The sequence below is a fragment of the Hyaena hyaena genome, unplaced genomic scaffold (assembly GCF_003009895.1).
Source record: "Hyaena hyaena isolate Hyena2069 unplaced genomic scaffold, ASM300989v1 scaffold_176, whole genome shotgun sequence".
Classification (NCBI taxonomy): Eukaryota; Metazoa; Chordata; class Mammalia; order Carnivora; family Hyaenidae; genus Hyaena; species Hyaena hyaena.
In genome coordinates this window covers 173,093-193,996 of record NW_024080809.1, presented here as the reverse complement: position 1 = coordinate 193,996, position 20,904 = coordinate 173,093, and the positions used below count along the sequence as shown (strand labels likewise).

Genomic DNA, 20,904 nt, shown 5'->3' with positions numbered 1-20,904 from the left:
CAAAGGACCGAGAAAAGTTCTAAAGCACAAGGAGAGAGAAGATGAGAGGAGAGAACAGATGAGAAAACATTCGCCAGAGTTTGGCTGTTGGGAGGGGGAGATGGGAGGGGTTCAGCGGGGCACCTGAAGGAAGAGGGTGAGTAGGTGAGCTGGCTCGGTCTGGATTCCCATGAACTCAGGACGTAAAGGCACCAGGCACTATGACGAGGGGAGCTCAGACTGCTCAGTTTCTCTGTGCTGTGGCTGGACCCCCATGTCCCCATTTTCATCCATGTCTTCCAGGCTGCCACGTCCCTCCCTCCGAGCAGAAGGAGATGGGGCACGGGCAGAGCTCAGCGTGTCAGGCAGAGTGGAGAGAGCAGGCCAGGGGCAGAGGGGACACAGTGAAGGTCTGAACACGAGGACCTTCAGCCAATGTTGCCCCTAGGATGCACGGGGCCAGCAGATATTTTTGCATGGTGTCTTTGTTTATAATAAATGATCAATTTGAACCACAGAAAATCAGCCTGTTAGCTCTGTCCTGGTGACCCAACCTCATGCGATCCTGTGACAAAAATACGGTGTCGCGGGCACCTGGGTGGCTCAGTCAGTTAAGTGTCCAGCTCTTGATTTCGGCTCAGGTCATGATCTCATGGTTCATGGGATCGAGCCCCACATCCGGCTCTGTACTGATAGTGTGGATCCTGCTTGGGGTTCTCCACTCTCTCTTTCGTTCTGCCCCTCCCTCTCTCTTTCCCTCTCTCAAAAATAAATAAACATAAAAAAGCAAAAAGAAAATACGGTGCTAGCGGGCAGGTTTCATCTGCTTGCCAGGTCACCCTCCAGGAACCATGGTCTGGCCATGGGGCTCCAGGGTGACTCCCTAAATGAGTCCTGGAGCTCCTGGGGGCATATAGTTAACACCCTTTATGACGGAGAGGATCAGAGAGCACAGAGGGGGAGAAACAGAGACTAGGGCTCATGCAGGAGCTGGTCTGGACTTGGGGTACCTTACTGGATTTCACTGCTGCCCCTACCGATCCTGGGAGGACTCTGTGGCTGTTCCCAGGGGGACCCTGAGGGAGATGTTCGCAAAGAAGGCATTTCACAGCATGGCATTCCCGTGAAATGTGGGGGCCCGGCCAGGGGTCCTGCTTGCTAGGGTCTAAGGGCTGTCCTGCCTGCCCCCTCCTCCCCAGACTTCTGGTATGCTGGTGGGCAGACACCACTCAGGTAGGGTAATCTCAGAGAAAGGACTTCTAGATACTTGAGTGTTCCTCAGTAAAATGGCTGATTTCTCATCCGCTCATCCCAGAGCGAGGCCCATCTCCCAAGGAAGTCCTGTCTCTATGCTCTGAGTCTCTGTCTAGTTATTTCCTTTCTTGAATATAAATAGACAGGAAACATCAGATATCTGAGGAAAGCCTCTAACACGAATGACAGGCGCCACATAAAACACACTTTAAAGAAAACAAAAAGCAAAAAACAGAGGAAATAGATCTAAATCAGAATATAGGGGAGACAAAGCTCTAACAGCCTCAGAGATGAAACATTATGTTCATAACAGAGATAAAACCAGGACAGGGTGCAACGAAGCCAAAAGAAACAACCAAAGAATAAAAAGGAGGGCTTGGGATTTACAAATGTGGTGCTTGACATAAAAAAATGCAGTAGCAGATTTAGACAATAAAGTCAGTGAAATCAACCAGGAAGTAGAACAGCAAAGACAAGAGACAGAAAATAAGAGAGAAATGATAAGGCTCAAGGGAGGATCAAGTCAAGGAGTCCAGCATTTGACAAACAGGAGTTCTAGAAAGAAAAACAGTGAGAGCAGAAGAAATTATCCAAGAAATTCTAAGCCACGGTGTATTAGACTGGAAAGATCTGAGACTTCAGGCAGAAAGCCACTTGAGTGCCTGGCATAGTCGATGAAAGAAAGTCCCCACCGAGGCATATCACGTTAACTACATTCAACATGTCCGTGATAAAGAGGGAAATTAATATCTCATGTAGAAGATTGAGGATCCGAGTGGCAGTACTGGATGCTAGGGAGGAAAGTCTTCCAAAGTCTACTTTAAGAAAATGATTTTTCAATTAAATTCTATGCTCAGCCAAATGAGCAGCTGTATCTGAGGGCAGCATATAAGATGTTTTCAGCTAAGACTCAGGGAGCCTCTCTCTGTGTGTCTTTAGCCAAGAAGTCCTGTTGCTGCCAAATGATGAAGTGACCAAAAAAAGAACATGGAACAAAGAAACGAGGGCTCCAACTCAGGGAGGGCTGAGAAATGAGTCCCCGGTAGGTGGACAGACAGGAGACCCCGGTAACAACCAGCTGAGATGGGGAGAAGAAGGAAGGCTGGCATCTGGCGGCAGTGGTGATCCTCGAAAACAATAACTGCTGTTTATCCGTTATATTAATAAACACAGTGGGGCACCTGGGTGGCTCAGTTGGATAAGCTTCCGACTTTGGCTCAGGTCATGATCTCACGGTTTGTGAGTTCAAGCCTGGGTCCGGCTCTCTGCTGTCAGCACAGAGCCTGCTTCAGATCCTCTGTCCCTCTCTCTCTTGCCCTCCCCAACTAGTGCATTCTCTCTCTCTCTCAAATAAATAAACATTTTAAAAGTCTTTTAAAAATAATAAACACAGAGAAAGATTTACCACAGGTCTTAGAGAAGTTTGGGAAAACTCAGTCTTCAACTTCAGGATAAAACAGTTCAACTCAGGGAAGAAACAGCCATCATACTACCATGTTTTACCAAATTTAAGATGCCATTATTAGTTAAGTAACGATTTGTCGACCATCATTTTAAGAAGAAAGAAAAAGTTGTCGCCTACTAAAAAGGCAGGCTGTGGGTTGAGAGACACACCCATCTTTCAGAGGTTGTGTTAGAAAGCTAAACATGCTTTTTAGGATTGGTGAAAATAGTGGCCCATTCTGGTTTTGCAGTCAGCCATATTTAGTCCGACTATTGATTTTACCACAGATAGCAATGTCGACATTGCGAGGATGAAGAGAGAGAAAGTTCGGGTGTATACCTGTGTGGGAAACATTAGTGCTAAATAAATAGTCATGAACCAAAAAGGAAAGGCAGTAGTTTAATGTCTAGAATTGATAAATCAAAATATTCACCGCATTACAGGGACAGAGATGTAACCACATGAAGGAGCAACTAAAATAACAGAATGGTGGCCTCTGGGCACCGCGTAGGGGTGGGGTAGGTTGGGATGAAGTGGTCTGGAGACAAGCGGGTTTTTATTTTTTGATTTATTTTCTTTCAATTTTTTATTGTTTTAATTTATACTTGAGAGAGACAGAGACAGAGACAGAGAGAGAGAGACAGCTTGAGAGGGGGAGGGGCAGGGAGATGGAGACAGAATCTGAAGCAGGCTCCAGGCTCTAAGCTGTGAGCTGTCAGCACAGAGCCTGATGCAGGGCTCAGGCCCACAAGCAGTGGGATCATGACCGGAGCCAAAGTCGTATGCTTAACTGACTGACCACTGGGCGCCCTGAGACTTGCTGGTTTTTAAAATGAGCCTTTGGCATAATGCATATTTGACTAACTGGTAGGGGAAAATACACACGTGCGTGCACACACACACACACACACACACACACACAGCCTTGTTGGAAATTAAAAGAGGGGCAATAATTGCAGATATGGGGCAAACCTGCTTGTCTTTAAAATATTCAGACAGAAGTTTAGGACATGATCATATTCTGCCTCACGGGCCCCCAGAAGACTGGTACTTACTCCCTTCTCCCCCAGAATGCAAGTGGGCAAGGATGGCCCAGCATCCCCTTGTCTTTGCACAAAGCTTTAATATCTACACATCGTTCTATGTGTTTTTACCCATTTGAGCCTTACCGCAGCCGGGATTAGGCCGAACTATTGCCATTCCACGCGTCAGAGGTGGACCGGTGGCCCACCCCACCCCGCGATGGCTCAGCCTTGACCGGCCGCCCAGGGGCGCTTCTCTCTTGTGACCTCATGCCACCGTTCTGTCCCCATGATATTTTAGAGGAAAGAGGAAGAGGAGAGGAAGCAGGGAGAGGAGCAGATTCGCCTCCAGGAAGAGCAGAGGGCGAAGGAACTCTACTGGACCCTGAAGCAGGCCCAGCTGCAGAGCCACGCCAGCGAGAACGAGGAGCGGGAGTGGGAGGAGCAGCGTGAGTACTCGGGCCTGCCTCCCCCCACCCCCCTCCACCCCCCATCGTCTTCCCACTTGTGTGATGCTCCGTCTTCCCTCCGGCTCACTGCGCAGCCCACACCCCTTGACCCGGTGCCACCCACACGAGCGACCCTGCCGAGGACCCAGAGGGTAAGGGCTCTGACTGTAGGGGAGATTTCTTAACGCTAAAAAATAAAACCCTACAATTTACTGAGCTACCCGTAGGCCGCTGGCTCTGTGCGAAGCCCTGGGCATCCAGAAATGAGGGACTCATGGACCAGTTACACGGGCTTTGGGCTTGCAGGGAGAGAGTATCAGGTACTGCTGGAGCAGAGAGTGGTGATCCTGGTGGGCTTCCGGATGCAGCATTAGGACATGAAGGTTGATCGGGGCACAGGAATAACTGAGGCAAAGAGGTGGGAGAGGGCGTTGGAGACGGAGGCCCCAGCGGGTGCAAAGGCGTGGTGACCGGGATGCGGTGTGTGCTCAGGAAGGTGGAGATGTAAGGGGAGGCTACAAAGCTTGGAGGGTGTCGGTGGAGAGAAGTTAGGTGGGAGAGGGAAGGTGGAACCAGATTTGCAAGGTGATATTTCAGTATGTGCTCGGGGTTCGTTTGAATCAGGTACAAAGACACATGCAGATGTGGAGATGGTGATCTTGCAAGAAGTTTCTACTCTCAGGGGCTGTGGCATGCCAGGCAGGGGTGCATGGGGAAGCCCCCTGCCGGTCAGGAGGCGGTGGGAGCCAGGGGGCAGTGTGGGTCAGAGCCTTTGCTGTGGTTTCCTTGGGAAAGGTAGGGCCAGGCAGGGTAAGCAGGCTTAGGATTGGTGGGCTTGAATAATTTCCGCAGGCTCTGGGGCATAGGGGCTGTCCCGAGTTGTCTGACACCCTGCCCTTGGGTGACCAGGACACGTGGATAGTGACCCAGAGTGTAGGCACTGGATAAAGGAAGTGGTTGGGATATGGATTTTGGATTGACTGGTTTACAAATGAAAGACACACTTGCACGTGAACCCTTTAGGATCTTCGGGACGTGGCCAACTCTGGGAGAGGCCATCTCTCTAGGCTCAGCAAGGTGTCAAAACATCAAAAATGGCAGAAAATAAGAAGGCGTGGTTCATGCAGGTGGACAGTGGGAAATGTCTAATACTGAGTTTGGGAGAAAGCAAGAGCCTTTGCAGAGGAACATATTAGAGACGATGGGAACGAGGGCCGCGGCAGGGGGAGCAGAGATGTGGGGTGACTTCTCGCCAGTCTTCTGGTCCTCAGCCTTTCTCAACCACACGCCCAGAGCCATTAAACAGACCTTAAAAAAATTGAAATACAGTTCACATAACATAAAATTCACACTTCGAAGCGGTACAATTTAGTGGCTTTTCGTATACTCACTATGTTGTGCAGCCATCGCCATTATTAGTTCCAGAATATTTCGTCACTGCAAAGAGAAACTCTGTACGCGTTGGCTATTCCTTCTCTTGCCACGCCTCTGGAAAGCACCGATGTAATTTCTGTCCCTATGGATTTGTCTATTATGGATATTTCATATAATTGAATCGTACATTAGGTGGCCTTTTGTGTCTGACTTCTTTCGTTTAGCATGATGTCAAGGTCCAGCCCTGTTTTAGCATGGGCCTGTGCTTCATTCCTTTTTATGGTTGAATAAAATTCTGATGTAGGCAGGTACCACCATGTTGGTTTATCCATTCATTAGCTGATGGACCTTTGGGTTGTTTCTGCTTTTTAGCTATTATGAATAATGTTGCTCTGAGCATTGGTGTGTTTTTATGTGAACGTATTTTTTTCAATTCTCTGGGGAGTGGATTTTCTAGGTCATATGGTAACTATGTTTAACATTTGGAGTAACTGCCATTCTGTTTTTCAAAGCGACTGTACCGTTTTACATTTCCACAAGCAGTATATGAGGGTACTAGTTTCTTCCCATCTTTGCCAATGCCTGGTATCTTTTGTCTTTTAAACAAAATTTTTTTTTAATGTTTATTCATTTTTTGAGAGACAGAGCACAAGCAGGGGAAGGGCAGAAAGCGAGGGAGACACAGAATCTGAAGCAGGCTCCAGGCTCTGAGCTGCCATCACAGAGCCCGACGCGGGGCTGGAACCCACAAACTGTGAGATCACGATTGAGCGTAAGTTAGCCGCTTAACCAACTGAGCCACCCAGGTCCCCCTTGTCTTTTTGATAATAGACATTCTAACAGGTGTAAGGTGATATCTCATTGTGGTTTTGATTTGCATTTCCCTGGTGATTAATGATGATGAGTACTTTTTCATGTACCTGTTGGCCTTCTGAATGTCTTTTTGAAAAAATACTTGTTCAGGTCCTTTGCCCATTTTTACATTGGGTTATTTGTTTTTGGCTAATTGAGTTGCTGGGGTTCCTATATATTTTGGATATTAGCCCCTTATTGGATATGTGGTTTACAAAGACTTTCGCCTATTCCACAGGTTGCCTTTTAATTTTGTTGATGGTTTCCTTTGCTGTGCAGAAGCTTTTTGAATTGATGTAGTCCCACCTGTTTAGTTTTGCTTTTGGTGTCATATCCAAAATATTGTTGTCAAGACCAATGTCAAGGAACTTTTTTCCTATGTTTTCTTCCAGGCGTCTTACAGTATCAGGTCTTACATTTAAGCTTTTAATCCATTTCGAGGTGATTTTTTTATAGGCTGTGAGATAGAGGTCCAATTTCATTCTTTTCCATGTAGCTGTCCACTTTTCCCTGCACCGTTTATTGAAGAGACTATCTTTTCCCATTATGAGTTCTTAGTGCCTTTGATGAAAATTTGTTGACGATATTTGGATAAGTTTATTTCTGAGCTCTACAGTCTTTTCCATTGGTCTGTGTGTCTGATTTTATGTCAGCACTATACTGTTTCAGTTACTATAGCTTTGTAATATAACTTGAGCTCATGAAATGAGATGCTTCTAGCTTTCTTCTTCTTGTTCAAGATTGCTTTAGCTATTCAGACCTTTTGTGGTTCTATACGAATTTTAGGATTATTTTTTCTCTTTCTGTGAAAAATGCCATTGGAATTTTGATAGATTGTCTCGAATCTGTACATTGCCTTGAGTAGTATATTTATTTTAGTAGTATTAATTCTTCCAATCTATGAACACATTTATTTGTGTCTTCTTCAATTTCTTTCATCAATGTCTTATAGTTTTTAGTGTACAGGTCTTTTGCCTCCTTTGCAAAATTTATTTCTGAGTATTTTATCCTTTTCTCCCCAAGCTTTTAATGTACAGTGTAATATTGGTTTCAGGAGTAGAATTTAGTGATTCATCGCTTACATACAATACCCAGTGCTCATCCCAACAAGTGCCCTCCTTAATCCCCATCACCTATTTCACCCACCCTGATGCTATTGTAAATGGGGTTGTTTTATTACTGTTTTTTTTCTTATTCACTGTTAGTGCATAGAAACACAACTGATATTTGCATGTTGATTTTGTACCCTGTCATTTTAATTTGTTTATTAGTTCTAATAATTTTTGGATAAAATTATTAGGGTTTTCTATATGTAAGGTCATGCCACCTGCAAACAGACAGTTTTTCTTCTTCCTCTCTGATTCGGATGCCTTTTATTATTTTTGCCTTGCCTAATTATTTGGGCTAGAAATTCCAGCATTATGGTGAATACAAGTGGTGACAGTGGGCATTCTTGTGTTACTTCTGATCATAGAGCAAAAGCTTTCAACTTTACACTGTGGCTTATGAGGTTAGCTATGGGCTTGTCATGTACAGCTTTTATTATGAGGTACGTTCTTTCTACACCCAGTTTCTTGAGAGTGTTTATCATGAAAAGATGCTGCGTTTTGTGAAATGCATTTTCTGCATCTATTGAGTTGATCATGTCATTCTTATTCTTCTTTTTGTTAATGTGATATATCAGAGTTATTGATTTGCCTCTGTTGAACCATCCTTGCATCCCAGAATAAATCCCACTTGATCATGATGTATAGAGCCTTTGGAAAGGCCTCCGTGGAGGAAATGGCATTTGGTTTGGGAAAAGTGGAGAGGTAAAGAAGGCAGGGAAGGGCATCCCAGCAGAGGGAGCAGCACTGAGCAAAAGCAAGGTCATCATTGTGTGCATAAGGCATGGCATGCGCACCGATTCTGCTGCAGCCTGGGGTTCCTGGTGAGTGATGATGAAAATGAGGCTAGTAAGGGAAGATAGGCAAGGGCTAAGTAACAACTCATTTAAATTCAGAGTGGAAGAAGAGAGAGGAGAAACAAGAAGGTGGGACAGCGGTTTATACTGAAAATAGAGTGAGCAATTACAAGGTGAAGTCACGTGAGGTCACTCTAGTGTGCGAGGAGGAGGAGCCCTAGCCTAGGAGCCCCGCCCCACCTCTGCCACTAACTAGCGTGACTGTGAGCAAGTCCTTGCTCAGTGGTTCAGTTTCCTCTTTGAACAGTGAGGGTATCCATGTTGAGTCGAGGCTGTTGGGAGGGTAAAAGGAGAGGGCGGAAGTGTCACTCGGGAGCCTTCTTCTTGCAGCCACACGATGAGTTGGGCCATTGTGGGCTGGGCTGGTGTTGCCTTGGGGACTGAGACGAGATTCTCTGGCCCAAGTGCTGCCTGACTGCTAATTAATGCACTATGTGGCAATAGAAAATGGAAAAATCTCCAAAAGACAGAGGAAAGGTGATAATTCAGGTCCTATGATTTGGGTTCCCAGCTTTATACTTTCTTAAAGAACGATGTGCTGAATTCTGGAGGCTGTCATTCAAAACCAGTAAGGCCGTTCTGCACTCAATTAATTTTATATGAAAGATTTTAGTGGGCCATTAATCTACTGGGAGCAGCAGTTTTTGACAAAGCACCTAAATTAAATTCTCCCAAGTTAGGGGGAAAAAGGACATTGTTTCCTTTAGTATCACTTAAATCTGAAGTTAGTTGTTCAGTTCGAATAGCAGAGCAGGCTCTGGGCTCTGAGAAGCTCTGAATATTCCAGGCAGAAATTCATTTGATTATTTCTCAACTGTGAACTTGTAGGCGTGCGGAGTTAGGTCATGTCTAGTTGCCCAGAGATTTAGAGACGAGCCAGCATGACTCGGTAAATGATACTATTTCCAAAATTTGGAACTGTGCTCTTCTTAACCCCTCTCCTCCCTCCTCGGACCGTGTGATTCTGGTGCGGCCCTTAGCTCACAAGCTGTGCTCTGCTTTGCTCCCCACTTGCCCGGGTGTGGTCAGACCCGAGGCAGAAAACGTGTGCTCAGGCCCAATATGGAATCCAATTACATTGGTTCCATTCTCTTTGCCCGTAGAAAGGAGATGGCTCTTGGGGCGCCTGGGTGGCTTAGTCGGTTAAGCGTCTGACTTTCGCTTAGGTCATGATCTCGCGGTTCGTGGGTTCTGGCCCCGCGTCGGGCTCTGTGCTGACGGCCAGCTCAGAGCCTGGAGCCTGTTTCAGTCTGTGACTCCCTCTCTCTCTGACCCTCCCCTGTTCACGCTGTCTCTCTCTCTCTCTCTCTCTCCTAGAAATAAATAAAACATTAATAAAAAAAAAAAAAAAAAGGAAAGGAGATGGCTCTGGAGACCGGGTTTCATGTGGGTGATTCTAAAGTGCTGTGTGCTCGAGACAGGGGGAAGCCGAGGGGGTTTGTGGAGATGCAGTGTGGTCTGGAGATGGGGCGGGGCTGGGAGGAAAAGGTAACACAAGAGAAGGGCCTGTTCTATCCACTCATGGGTTGGGAAGTTGTGCAGTGTCTCTGGATGTAACCGCTTCGAGCTGTTCCTCATGCTCTGAGTGCCAAATGTCTCCACATTATGCCAGCCTGAGTCTCCACGTGCGTGATTCATGTCCTGCTTGGCGTTCTCTCCCCTCTTGAATTGCTCAAGAATCCCTGGGGGCTTTCTGGTGTCCCAAAGCAGAGTCTTTTCCAGGTTTACTCTGGCCTTAAGGAACCTCTGAAGTTGCTCCTGGTGGCCACAGGGGGTCACTGTTGGCAGCCATCAAGAATTGTTAGCAGGACACGGTGGGTGGTGACCTCAGAAGACTTGGAGTCTAGGTGGAGAGAGATCTCTTGTGGCTGCGTTTAGCTGTGGGTGAGCCTCGCTTTCTTTCCCTGAGGCTCATCTCTCAGGGTTCATCATCTTGGTGCCAGATCCATCCATTGCCCAGGTGAAGGCTGCTCCGGCAGGTTGAGTCCCCAAGGGCCTCTGTGCATATCCTTCAGTGTCTGGACTTACTGTTGTCCTTTCTCAGGGGTCAGGAAGCCTCCCCGTTCCACAAAGATTTCATTTTCCCCATTAGCCCGACAAGAGCTCCTGACACTACCCAGCCCCCAACCCTACACCCCTTGTTGCCTTAAGTGGGATGGACCCTTTGTAAAGGAGGCATTGCAGTCCCCTTACCTCACAGCGAAGGCAGCAGTAACGACAACATGTGATCTGTAATGAACTTCTACTGTGTGACAGGAGCTGTCCAAGACCCTTCTACGTAGTACCTTGTTTACCTCATTTACAAAGCAATCCAAGGAGGCCCCCATCTTACAGATGAGGAAATAAGGTGGAGATATGGTAATTCAAGTTGTCCAATGTCACGTGGGACAGAAAATGGAGAAGTTAAACACAACTACCCACATATGTCATTTAAATCTTTATGGGTCCTTTTTTATATATTTTGCACATATGCATTTAATCTCATATAATTTCGTAATATATTTCTTATATATAATATGAAATAGAATATGTCCCTAATTTTCAGGGACATTATAGTATTCACCCAAGGGGTTACTACAAATAGATATTGCCTTGAAGCATTTGGTTTCTCTGTGGAAGTAACCAGATCATCTGAATTCTATAAAACACCACGTCTTTTCTATCTGGGCAGAGGTAGAGAGCACCCAAGGAACCCTGGGACATTCTCCAGAGAGGGATTTCGTGAGGAGGAACTACTTGTGATCTTCCAGAACCCCATGCCCACTGCTCCTTTCCTCCTTGAACCCCAAAGGCACCTCTACCTCAACACATGCACAGCTCAGTCCCCTACATCACCCCCAACCTGCTTCGTCACCTGGCCGTCAAAGGCAGAAGCTTGGCTGTCAGTCTGCGCTCTCCTTTTTACTCACGGTCAGTCCCCAAACTTCCCGCATTGTAAAGATTCAACGTCCTTAATATTCTTTGAATTTACACCCCTCCACCCCGTAGTCCTGGGACCATCTGAACTTTGACCCCGTTGTCTTTACCTACAGTTCTGCTTTCCCAGCCTTCATTCTTGTTCCTGTTGGCTTCATTCCCACCCCTGCTGCCAGATCAGTCTTTGAAAAGTGCAAACAGCATCCTACTCTCCTGCTAAAAAACGTTTCAGTGGCTTCCCATCACCCTTTGGTAAAGCATTATAATTAATGAGCCGGTATTTATTGGTCTGCTAAATGACCTTTTCTGTTTCTGCACCCGCACCACTTGCCTGGTCTGGAAGAGAGCTTCCCTCCAGCCATGCTGACCTGTTCCAGGAGGGAGGCTTGAGCTCCCTCTCGCCCCTGGGCCTCTGCCCCTGACCTTACTCTGCCCAGAATACCCTCTTCTTGGCCTTCTGTATTGGTTGAGTCGCACGTATCCACCAGGCGTCAGCTTAGACGTCCTTCTCCAGAGGGTTTCTCTGCCTGGATGGGTTGCCCCTTACTTGGGGCCCCACAGCACCCTGTGTTCACCCCACTGACATCTGCCAGAAAATGGTTACATCTGTACGAATCTGTGATGATCCTGCAGAGACTGCCCCCCCTCCCCGTCCCCCCTGCCCCCCCACCCCCCCACCCCACCTCGAGGTGTGGAACCCTGCCTCTCACAGGGCCTGGCCTGGCTGTATTTCTGGAGCTATATAACTCTTCTCAGATTCTGCCAGGAGGAAAAGCAACTTCTGTTGTTTCTCTTCAGGGGTAGGGAACTGAGCAGGGGCCTTGAGCACAGATAAGGACATGATTCCAGAACAGTCTGACTGTTTTGATAGCCCTTGGACAAAGGGTAATACTGTTACTATTTTTCCATGGAGGGAAAACTAAGACCCGGAGAGACAAAAACTTGTCCCTGTCTGGACAGGCAATTAGGAGCAAAGTCAAGCAACTGCCCACTTGTCTCCCCACCCCCATGCCTGGAGCAGCTGATGTTTCCAGGTCTGCTATGGGAGAGGTTGGACCCCAAAAAACGTGAGACTCCTGGTTTCTTACTGAGCAGGAGGGTGCTAGGCTGCGTGGTACTAGAAAGTGATGTCTCAGTTTTGGGGAGGTAGCCCCAGGCAGGTGCATCCCTGGGATAGGGGGTGAGAGCTGGAAGGGACCATTCCCCTTATCTGTGTGCGAGAGGACTAAGGGATAGAGGTGGGGATGAAGCTGGGTGTGCATCTAGTTGAGGGAGACCCTTAGCTCTGCTCTGGCTTCTTAATTCCCGGCCCAGTGCTCACTGAGCCAAAACGGTATGGAATGTCCATTCTGTACATGGTATAAAAAAAAAAAAAAGAAATTGTGGGAAGATATACACCGCTTTAACAGTTTTTAAGTGTACAGTTCAGTGGCATTGAGTACATTAATGTTGATATGCTGCCATTCCCACCCCCTGTTTCCAGAACTTTCTTATCATCCCAAACTGAAACTCTGTCTCCGTTAACCAGTGACTCCCTGTCCCACCCTGTCCCCAACCCCTGGAAACCAACATTGTCCTTTTTGCTGTGTATTAACTATTGTAAGTACCATACGTGGAATATCAGTGGAGTCATATGACGTCCTTTTGTGTCTGGCTTTTGCACTTAGCATAATGTTTTAAATCTTCATCCACATTGTAGGAGGTACTGGAATTCCCTCCTTTTTAAAGATTTTTTAAAATGTTTTATTATTTATTTTTGAGAGAGAGACTGAGAGTGAGTGGGAGAGGGACAGAGAGAGAGGGAGACACAGAACCAGAAGCAGGCTCCAGGCTTTGAGCTGTCAGCACAGAGCCCAACGAGGGGCTCGAACCCACAAAGAATGAGATCAGAACCTGAGCCAAAGTGGGACATTTAACCGACTAAACTATCTGGGTGCTTCAAGGAATACCCTTCTTCTTAAAGGTTTTTTTTTTTAAAGATTTATTTATTTTTGAGAGACAGAAAGAGACAGAGCATGAGCAGGAGAGGGGCAGAGAGAGGGGGAGATACAGAATCCAAAGCAGGCTCCAGGCTATGAGCTGTCAGCACAGAGCCTGACACAGGTCTCGAACTCACAAACTGCAAGATCATGACCTGAGCCAAAGTAGGATGCTTAATAACCAGCTGAGCCACCCAGGCGCCCCTAAAGGTCTTTTTAAAGGTACACACACACACACACACACACACACACACACACACTTCATACTTCGGTTATCTGCTCTTTGATGGACATTTGGGTTGTTCCTACCTTTTGGCTATTGTGAATCCTGCTTCTATGAATTTTGTTGTACAAAAATTTGTTCGAACCTTTTGGCTATTGTGAATCCTGCTTCTATGAATTTTGTTGTACAAAAATTTGTTCGAACCCCTATTTTCAATTCTTTTGGGTATATATCCAGAAGATCGTATGGTAACCGTATGTTTAATTTTTCCGGACCTGCTCTACCAGTTTCCACAGCAGCTGCATCATTTTCCATTTCCACCAACAATGCACAAAGGTTCCACTGCCTCCATATCCTTGCCAACACTTGTTTTCTGTTTTTTTTTTTCCTAATTAAAAGAATAAGAGCCACCCCGATGTGTGTGAAGTGGTGTCTTATTGTGGTTAGTCTATCGTTTAATATCTCTCCCATCCAAGTACTAAGCAGGCCTGGCCCTGCTTAGCTTCTGAGATCAGACGAGATTAGGCGTGTTCAGGGTGGTGCGGCCATAGACTGTCTTTTAATATCTCTATTCAGCCTTTCTGAAGCCTGTCCTGAATGTTTTCACGCGGTCCCAGCCATCCATACAGTGTTTCTGTGAGATGAGCCTCAGTTTCCCGCTAGCAGAAGGAGAAAGGAGACCAGGGACCTTCCCTCGGAACTGGGAATGGCCATGACCCCCCTTCGCTCTGTGTGCCGTGCACGCCTCCCAGGGCCTGTTGGGGCGTGGGCTGTGGGAGGCAGCAGCAGGCGTCTTGCTGTGGGTCCTCGCCTCTGCAGAGGGCCCGCCAGGCCACACGGAGAGTCTCATACTCGCTGGCTCAGGGCAAAAGATGCCTGTGGCTGCTCCTAATGTGGCTGCTTCTAACGTGGCTCCTAATATCAGTTTTGGTTACTTTCGCTGCGTTAGAAGAAAAACACCCCTTGTGTTCAGGCCGACGGTTTCTGTGGCAGATTCCTGGGATACAGTCTGAATTCATTCCTGATTCTGAGAAGGAACGAAAGCAAGTCCTTGGGGTTTCAAAGTGGAATTTAGGGCAATCTGCTTGACCTGGAGAGGATTCCCTGTGATGGACCAGCAAGGCTGCCTCCTCCTGGACTGGCCAGGGACTGTTTTGGACCCAGCAACGTCCAGGCTGGTGAAAATAGACGTTTTGGCTAACACTTAACCATTGTGCTTAATATGTACCTGACGTGGTTTTAAGTGGCTCTCGATCCTCATGACAACTTTATGAGGTAGGGACTGTTATGATCTCCGTTTCACTTGGGAGGGAACGCAGGCCCAGGGCGATTAGGTAACCTGCCCAGTGTCACACAGCTGGTAAGTGGAGCTGGGGTCTCAATCCAGGCAATCGTGGCTCCAGGCTCAGACTTCGGGAGATCTGAGGAAAGGATCAAAGTCAGGGGCCTGAATTAATAAGACACTGCTTTTCCAGGACACTTCATAGTTTGTAGTGCCTTTATGTGTTTCATGTACTCTCCATGACAACTCCGTGGGGCAGACATTCGTGTCCTTTTCATTTTGACAGAGCTAGAAACTGAGGCCTGGGGCATTCAGGGGTTTTCTTAGGGAAGCTGGATGGAGTGTGCCAAGGATGTGCAGAAAAGGAAACCGGCATATGTCATTGGTGGAAATGTAAATGGAAGAGTGTGAAGCTTCCTCAGATGCTTAAAAATAGAAGTAGCCTACAATCCAGCAATCCCACTGCTGGGTATGCATCCCAAGGAAATGAAAACAAACTGTTGACGAGATGCCTGCACTCACTCCCCTGTTTGTTGCATCATTATTCACAATAGCCAAGATATGGAAACGAGTCAAGTGTCTTTCAGTGGAAGAATGGGTAAAGAACACGCGCGTGTGTGTGTTTGTATAGACACAATGCGTATACACACACTCTCTGTGTATATGTAAACACACACACACATACACACAAAGAAATGTTATCCATGAGGAAGAAAGAAATCTTGCCATTTGCAACAACATGGTTGGACCTTGAGGATAATACATGCTAAGAGAGATTAGTCAGACAGAAAGACAAATACCACGTGATATCACTTCTATGTTGAATTTAAAAAAGCGAAACTCCTAGAAATGACTAGAATGGTGGTTACCAGGGGCTGGTTGGGAGGAGAGGTTGGTCCCTTCCCACGCGGGAGATGTTGGTCAAAGGGCACAAACGTGCTACTAGAGGATGAGGAAGTTCTGGAGATCAAGTGCACAGCACAGTGGCTCCAGCGAATGCTGCTCTCGTATATACGTGAGAGCCGCTAAGAGGCTAGATCTTGAATGTTCTCACCACAAGAAAGAAACGATGATTATGAAAGGTAATGGATGTGTTCACTAACGCTAGAGCAGCATTTTACGATATATAAATGTGTCAAATCAACATGTTGTATGCCTTGAACTTACTTGTTATATGTCAATTCTATCTCAAAAACAAAAAACGAATGTAAGGAGAGAAAAAAGAAACAACCCAAGAAAGCTGTTTTGGGGCCGCCCTTGACCCCGTGTGACTCCATGTCTGTCCATTTTCCATAATCAGGGCTGGGCAGCAGGGTTGGCTTTGCTAAGGCCAAGGCAGAACTCCCGCCTGCTTTCCGCCTGTGGCCTTGGCTGTGTCCTCAGCCCTGAGAGCCGTCAGTGCCTCGGCCTTTGTGTGCTGCCCCGACTGTGTGTTCATCGCAGTCGGTCTGAGCTGACTGAGCACAGCTGAGCAGGACAGTCCACAGAGCCTAGTGGACCCCAGCGCAGAACGGGGAGGGGCCCAGAAGCCAATAGAAGCTGGCAAAGAAAGTGGGGGCAGGCGGGACACTTCTTAAGGCCTGGGGAGGGGAATTTGTCTTTTATCTTGTGTGCTGAGACTTCGAGGAAGAGAATGGCAGGCTTGTGCTGGCCTTTAGGAGGCTGGGTTTAGTCTCTGTGTTCGAATGGGTTGGGGGCCTCACCTGGCTGAGTTCCCAAAGCCCGTCTTCCGAGTGTGCCTATGACTTCCTTCCGCAGCATGTCTGTCACCAAGTGTCGTCACTATCTCTCTGGGGCTGTAAGTTCTCAAAGGTCGCTGGCTTTTGTAGGACACTAGTGTCTGTCTTTTGTTTGCTGGCCGGTGGCTGCAACGCCCGCGCCTGGGCATCCTGGCCTTGTTTGACCCTCCCGTGGCAGTGCAAGGCTGGCATCATGGCGTTCCTGGTATCCAGAACTTACAGATGAGCCAGCTGGGCACCCAACCTAGAATTCTCCCTGGGATAGTTTCTTTCTCTGGAAAACTCCCACTGACCTTCCCAGATGCTTCCTCTCCTGTGACAGCAGTTGGCTTCCTCGCAGAATATGAGAGGTGCTGTCCCTAATCCCTGACAATACTTTCTCCATCCCAGATTTCATTGTGTTAGAGATATTTATCTTATTTTCCCAGGAAGCACCTTGAGGGAAGGGTCTGGTCTCTGTTATGTCTGTACCCAGCTCAGAATTAAATCCTTAATTGGGCACAGCCATCCAAGAATAGGTATTGTGCAGTGACAGACACAAACAGTTTTGTAGGCACTGGACTATAGCCATGAGTAGAGCAGAGGAAATTCCCCACCTGCCCTTGCAGGACTCAGCCTACCGGGTCCTCTGCCTGTGACCTCCCCTTCCATGAATACTTTCTGAGGGGCAGACTTCATGTGTCCTTCTTCAGACCTGGGGCAACATTTTCTTTCAAGAGAGGGTCTTTGACAACTTGAGAGACAACTTTAGAAGGGCTTCCTTTCAGGACAAGGGCGCATTTGCCTTATGTCCTCCAAACACTAACGGAACACAGCTCTCTGATGCTGGCAGGTTGTAGGTGTTTGCTAGGCATGTGTGGACTGGATTGGAATAGAAATAGGTAAGATTTTACTCCAGGAAGGGAAGGTGACCTGCCCGGGTCCACTCGGTCACTAGTCATGCACAATTAGGACACGGCCAGCCCCAAGAGTTCTCTGCAAAAGGAACTAGAGTTTAGAGGCAGACGGGCCTGACGAGACGCATTCAGACTACAAAAGAATTGGTTTGAATTCTAGACCTTGCCCCCAACCGGTTTTGTTCCCTCTCTTGGTATCTTCCCAGCTGCAGGACTCCCTTGTCAGTATTAGAAGCAGCAACACACTGAGGCCACTTGGCTGAGACAGGGCCCTGCCCAGAGGAACACAAAAGCCTGAAAGGCTAGAGAGAGGGGCATCTGAGAGCTCCCAAAGAATCCTCTTTCTCCAACACACTTACCCATCCGCTGTCAAGGCCACCGCAACCCAGAGAAAGGGCACCAGGACCAGGGCCCCGGCGTTTCTAACATCTCACCCTGTGGGAGCAGAAAGGATGGTGCGTGGCTTCGCCGCTCACCCAGCTGGGCACGTTACTGTCCTTCCTTGGGCCTCAGTTTCCACATGAGCCACATGAGGGAGTTGGACTGGATAAATGCTCTTTTGGCTCTTTGTGGGAAGGAGCAGGGAACTCTGGTGTCAGACACACCTGGTTTTTGACTGAAGGCAGCTTGAGATGTGGGGTCTGGGTGGCGGAAAGAGCTGCATGGGTTTTAGAGCCAGCCAGACACACTTGGGTCCCAGCCCTGGCTCTGCCCCTTGTTAGCTGGTTATCTGTGGTCAAGTTATATAACCTTCTGGAGGCTGGGTTTCTTTTTTATTTCTTTTTTAAAATGTTTGTTTATTTTTGAGAGACAGAGAGAGAGAGAGACAGAACGTGAGCAGGGGAAGGGCAGACAGAGAGGGGGGAGACACAGAATCCCAAGCAGCCTCCAGGCTCTGAGCCATCAGCACAGAGCCTGATGCGAGGCTCAAACTCATGAGCCTTGAGATCATGACCTGAGCCGAAGTCGACTGCTTAACTGACTGAGCCACCCAGGTGCCCTGGAGGCTGGGTTTCTGATGTAGGAAGAATGATGGGCCCTCTTCCCTGGGTGGTTGGGGGAAGTATCTATAATGTGATATTGCAGGCAAAGCATAGAACCCAGGGCTTGGCACGGAGAAAGCTACAATCAGCGTGGGTGATGGCAGTGGTATTTGGAGATGCTGACCACCTTGACAGGTGCCCTTGAGGCTGGGCAGGTAGGCACATGGTTTGAGAAGCTGCAGAGGGAGATACATAAAGAGATGTATATTTCCATCCAAAGGTTGCTCGCTCATTCTGGAACAGAGCCGTAGGAACCGGCAGATGACCGGTTCTACCTCCACAGGGACAGGCAAGCCCCAGGCTGCTGGCCAGGGCTGGGCCTGCCCTGCCATTTCCAAGCTCTGAACCTCCATGCAGCCCATGTGGGTGAATCCAGGTGCATCATGGGACTCTGGATGACTCCCAGGGCTGTGGCCCAGTCCTGACTTGCTCAGTGTACAGCCTGGGCAGAAGGTCTGTGTAAACATGCTCTCTACCCCTTTCCAGTGCGTCGATCCAAGGCTGCCGACGAAGAGAGGAGTCGCCGAGCCCAGCGCGCCAGGGATGAGTACCGGCGCCACTCACTCCGTGCCATCCAGAAGGGCACTGTCGCTGGCCTCAGCTCCATGTTCCGAGAGCTTGGCCAGAGCCATGAGCAGGAGGCCAGACTTTACCACCACCTTCCCGGCCCTGGGCCACCGCCACCCCTTGCCGTACCTGTCAGGTGGGTCTGAGGGACTCTGCAAATGCAGCCCTGGCTCTGCCCCAACCGCTGTGAAATTTGGAGCTAGCCATTTCCCTGCTGTGGGCCTCAGTGTCCCAGTCTGTATAATGGGGCAGGAGGGGATGATGAGGAGTCTGATTGGAGATTTCTAATAGCCCCGGAGTTCTGGGAGCCTCAATGGGTCTAGGATTCCTTTGAGAATCTAAAGAAAGCTGTCTACAGTCTTCCTTCCAAAGTGTGCATATGAACATACCTCAGAATGTTTGCATATTGTCAAACTCTTCAAGGTCCACAGAGCAGGTTAAGAACTTGTCATATAAGACCTCACATGGGTTACATGTGGTCCGGCAGCTTGGAAACCGGTGTTGGCTGCTAGTTCTAACCACAGGTAGTGCTAGTGCGTCCTGGTTCTGATAGGTTTGCAGGTGAGTGTGGTTGAGTGCAGGGGTCATCTCGGAGTGCTTTGGCAAGGACATCTTAGGTGACTGCCCATGATGCCAGGACCTGCCATCAAGAGGTTGCCCGAAGCCTCTCCTTAGAGCAGCCCCCAGGTTGGTCCCCCACACCTCCATCACCACCCAGCGACTCCTGCCCCAGGGAGGGTGGGCGGTGAGTGCTTGCTGCTTTCCCGGACCGCAGTTCATCTGCAGGAAAGGCCATTCACTCCTAAATGATGGTGGCTTGTCTGAGTTTTGCTTTAGTTGGGATTTGGGATTATTCATAACCACTTTCTCCCTCTCTCTACAGCCTAGGGATTGCTGACCATGTTCGCATTTCTTCCTTTCCTTCCTTCCTTCCTTCCTTCCTTCCTTCCTTCCTTCCTTCCTTCCTTCCTTCCTTCCCTTTTCCTTTCCTTTCTCCCTCTTTCCTTCCTTGCTCTCTTTCCTTCCTCCCTCTCTCTCCCTTCCCCTCCCCTCCTCTCCTCTCCTCTCCTTGTCATTGATGATTCACAAACCAGAAAGTTTAAAGAGAAATATGGAGGGGCACCTGGGTGACTCAGTTGGCCGAGTGTCCGACTTCGGCTCAGGTTATGTTCTCACAGTTCGTGGGTTCGAGCCCCGCGTTGGGCTCTGTGCTAGCTCAGAGCCTGGAGCCTGCTTCCGATAATGTGTCTCCCTCTCTCTCTGACCCTCCCCTGCTCACGCTGCCTCTCTCTCTCTCTCTCTCAAAAATAAATAAAGCATTAAAAAAAAGTTAAAAAAAGAGAAATAGGAAAAGACTGACTTCCATGCCTGCTTCCACCTCCATGGTTTTCCCTTGCTGCGCAGGTGGGAGCCCTGTTCTTAGCTGGTGCGTGCCTGCGCAGTTCCTTTATGTAGTTGCTGACACAAAAAGTCGTAGCCCAGTCTTTTTTTGTTGTTTTTAAGAAAAGGTTGCATACTGTACACATGGTTCTGCTTTTTATATCAATTCTTAGCTATTCTTTTATTTTTATTTAGTTTTCTTTTTTGAAATATTCATTTTTAAGTAATCTCTGCCCCCACCATGGGGCTCAAACTCACAACCTGGGGATTAAGAGTCGCATGCTCCACTGACTGAGCCAACCAGTGCCTCTATTTAGTTTTTCTTCTCTTTTCTTTTTTTTGGAGTGAGAGAGAGAGAGAGAGGGTGAGATGGAGGGGCACAGAGAGAGAGAGGGAGGGAGAGAATCCCAAGTAGGCTCCAGTCTGTCAGTGGAGAGTCCGAAGTAGGGTTTGATCCTGTGACCCTGGGATCATGACCTGAGCCAAGATCAAGGGTCGGACCCTTAACACACTGAGCCACCTAGGTGCCCCTAGTTTCCCTT

At 48.1% G+C, this 20,904-nt stretch overlaps 1 protein-coding gene across 2 annotated transcripts in view; it reads left to right on the top strand.

Moving 5' to 3' along the window:
* The window catches only part of SH2D4B (SH2 domain containing 4B), an 88,138-nt gene that overhangs the window by 40,881 nt on the left and 26,353 nt on the right, over positions 1-20,904 (top strand). The window contains exons 4-6 of one of the 2 annotated variants that reach the window (XM_039240557.1): positions 4,001-4,148; positions 18,902-19,118; positions 19,416-19,418. In XM_039240557.1, the coding sequence (XP_039096488.1) occupies positions 4,001-4,148; positions 18,902-19,118; positions 19,416-19,418 (368 nt within the window). The remainder of the gene's footprint in view (positions 1-4,000; positions 4,149-18,901; positions 19,119-19,415; positions 19,419-20,904) is intronic. The other variant, XM_039240558.1, reaches the window with a different exon arrangement.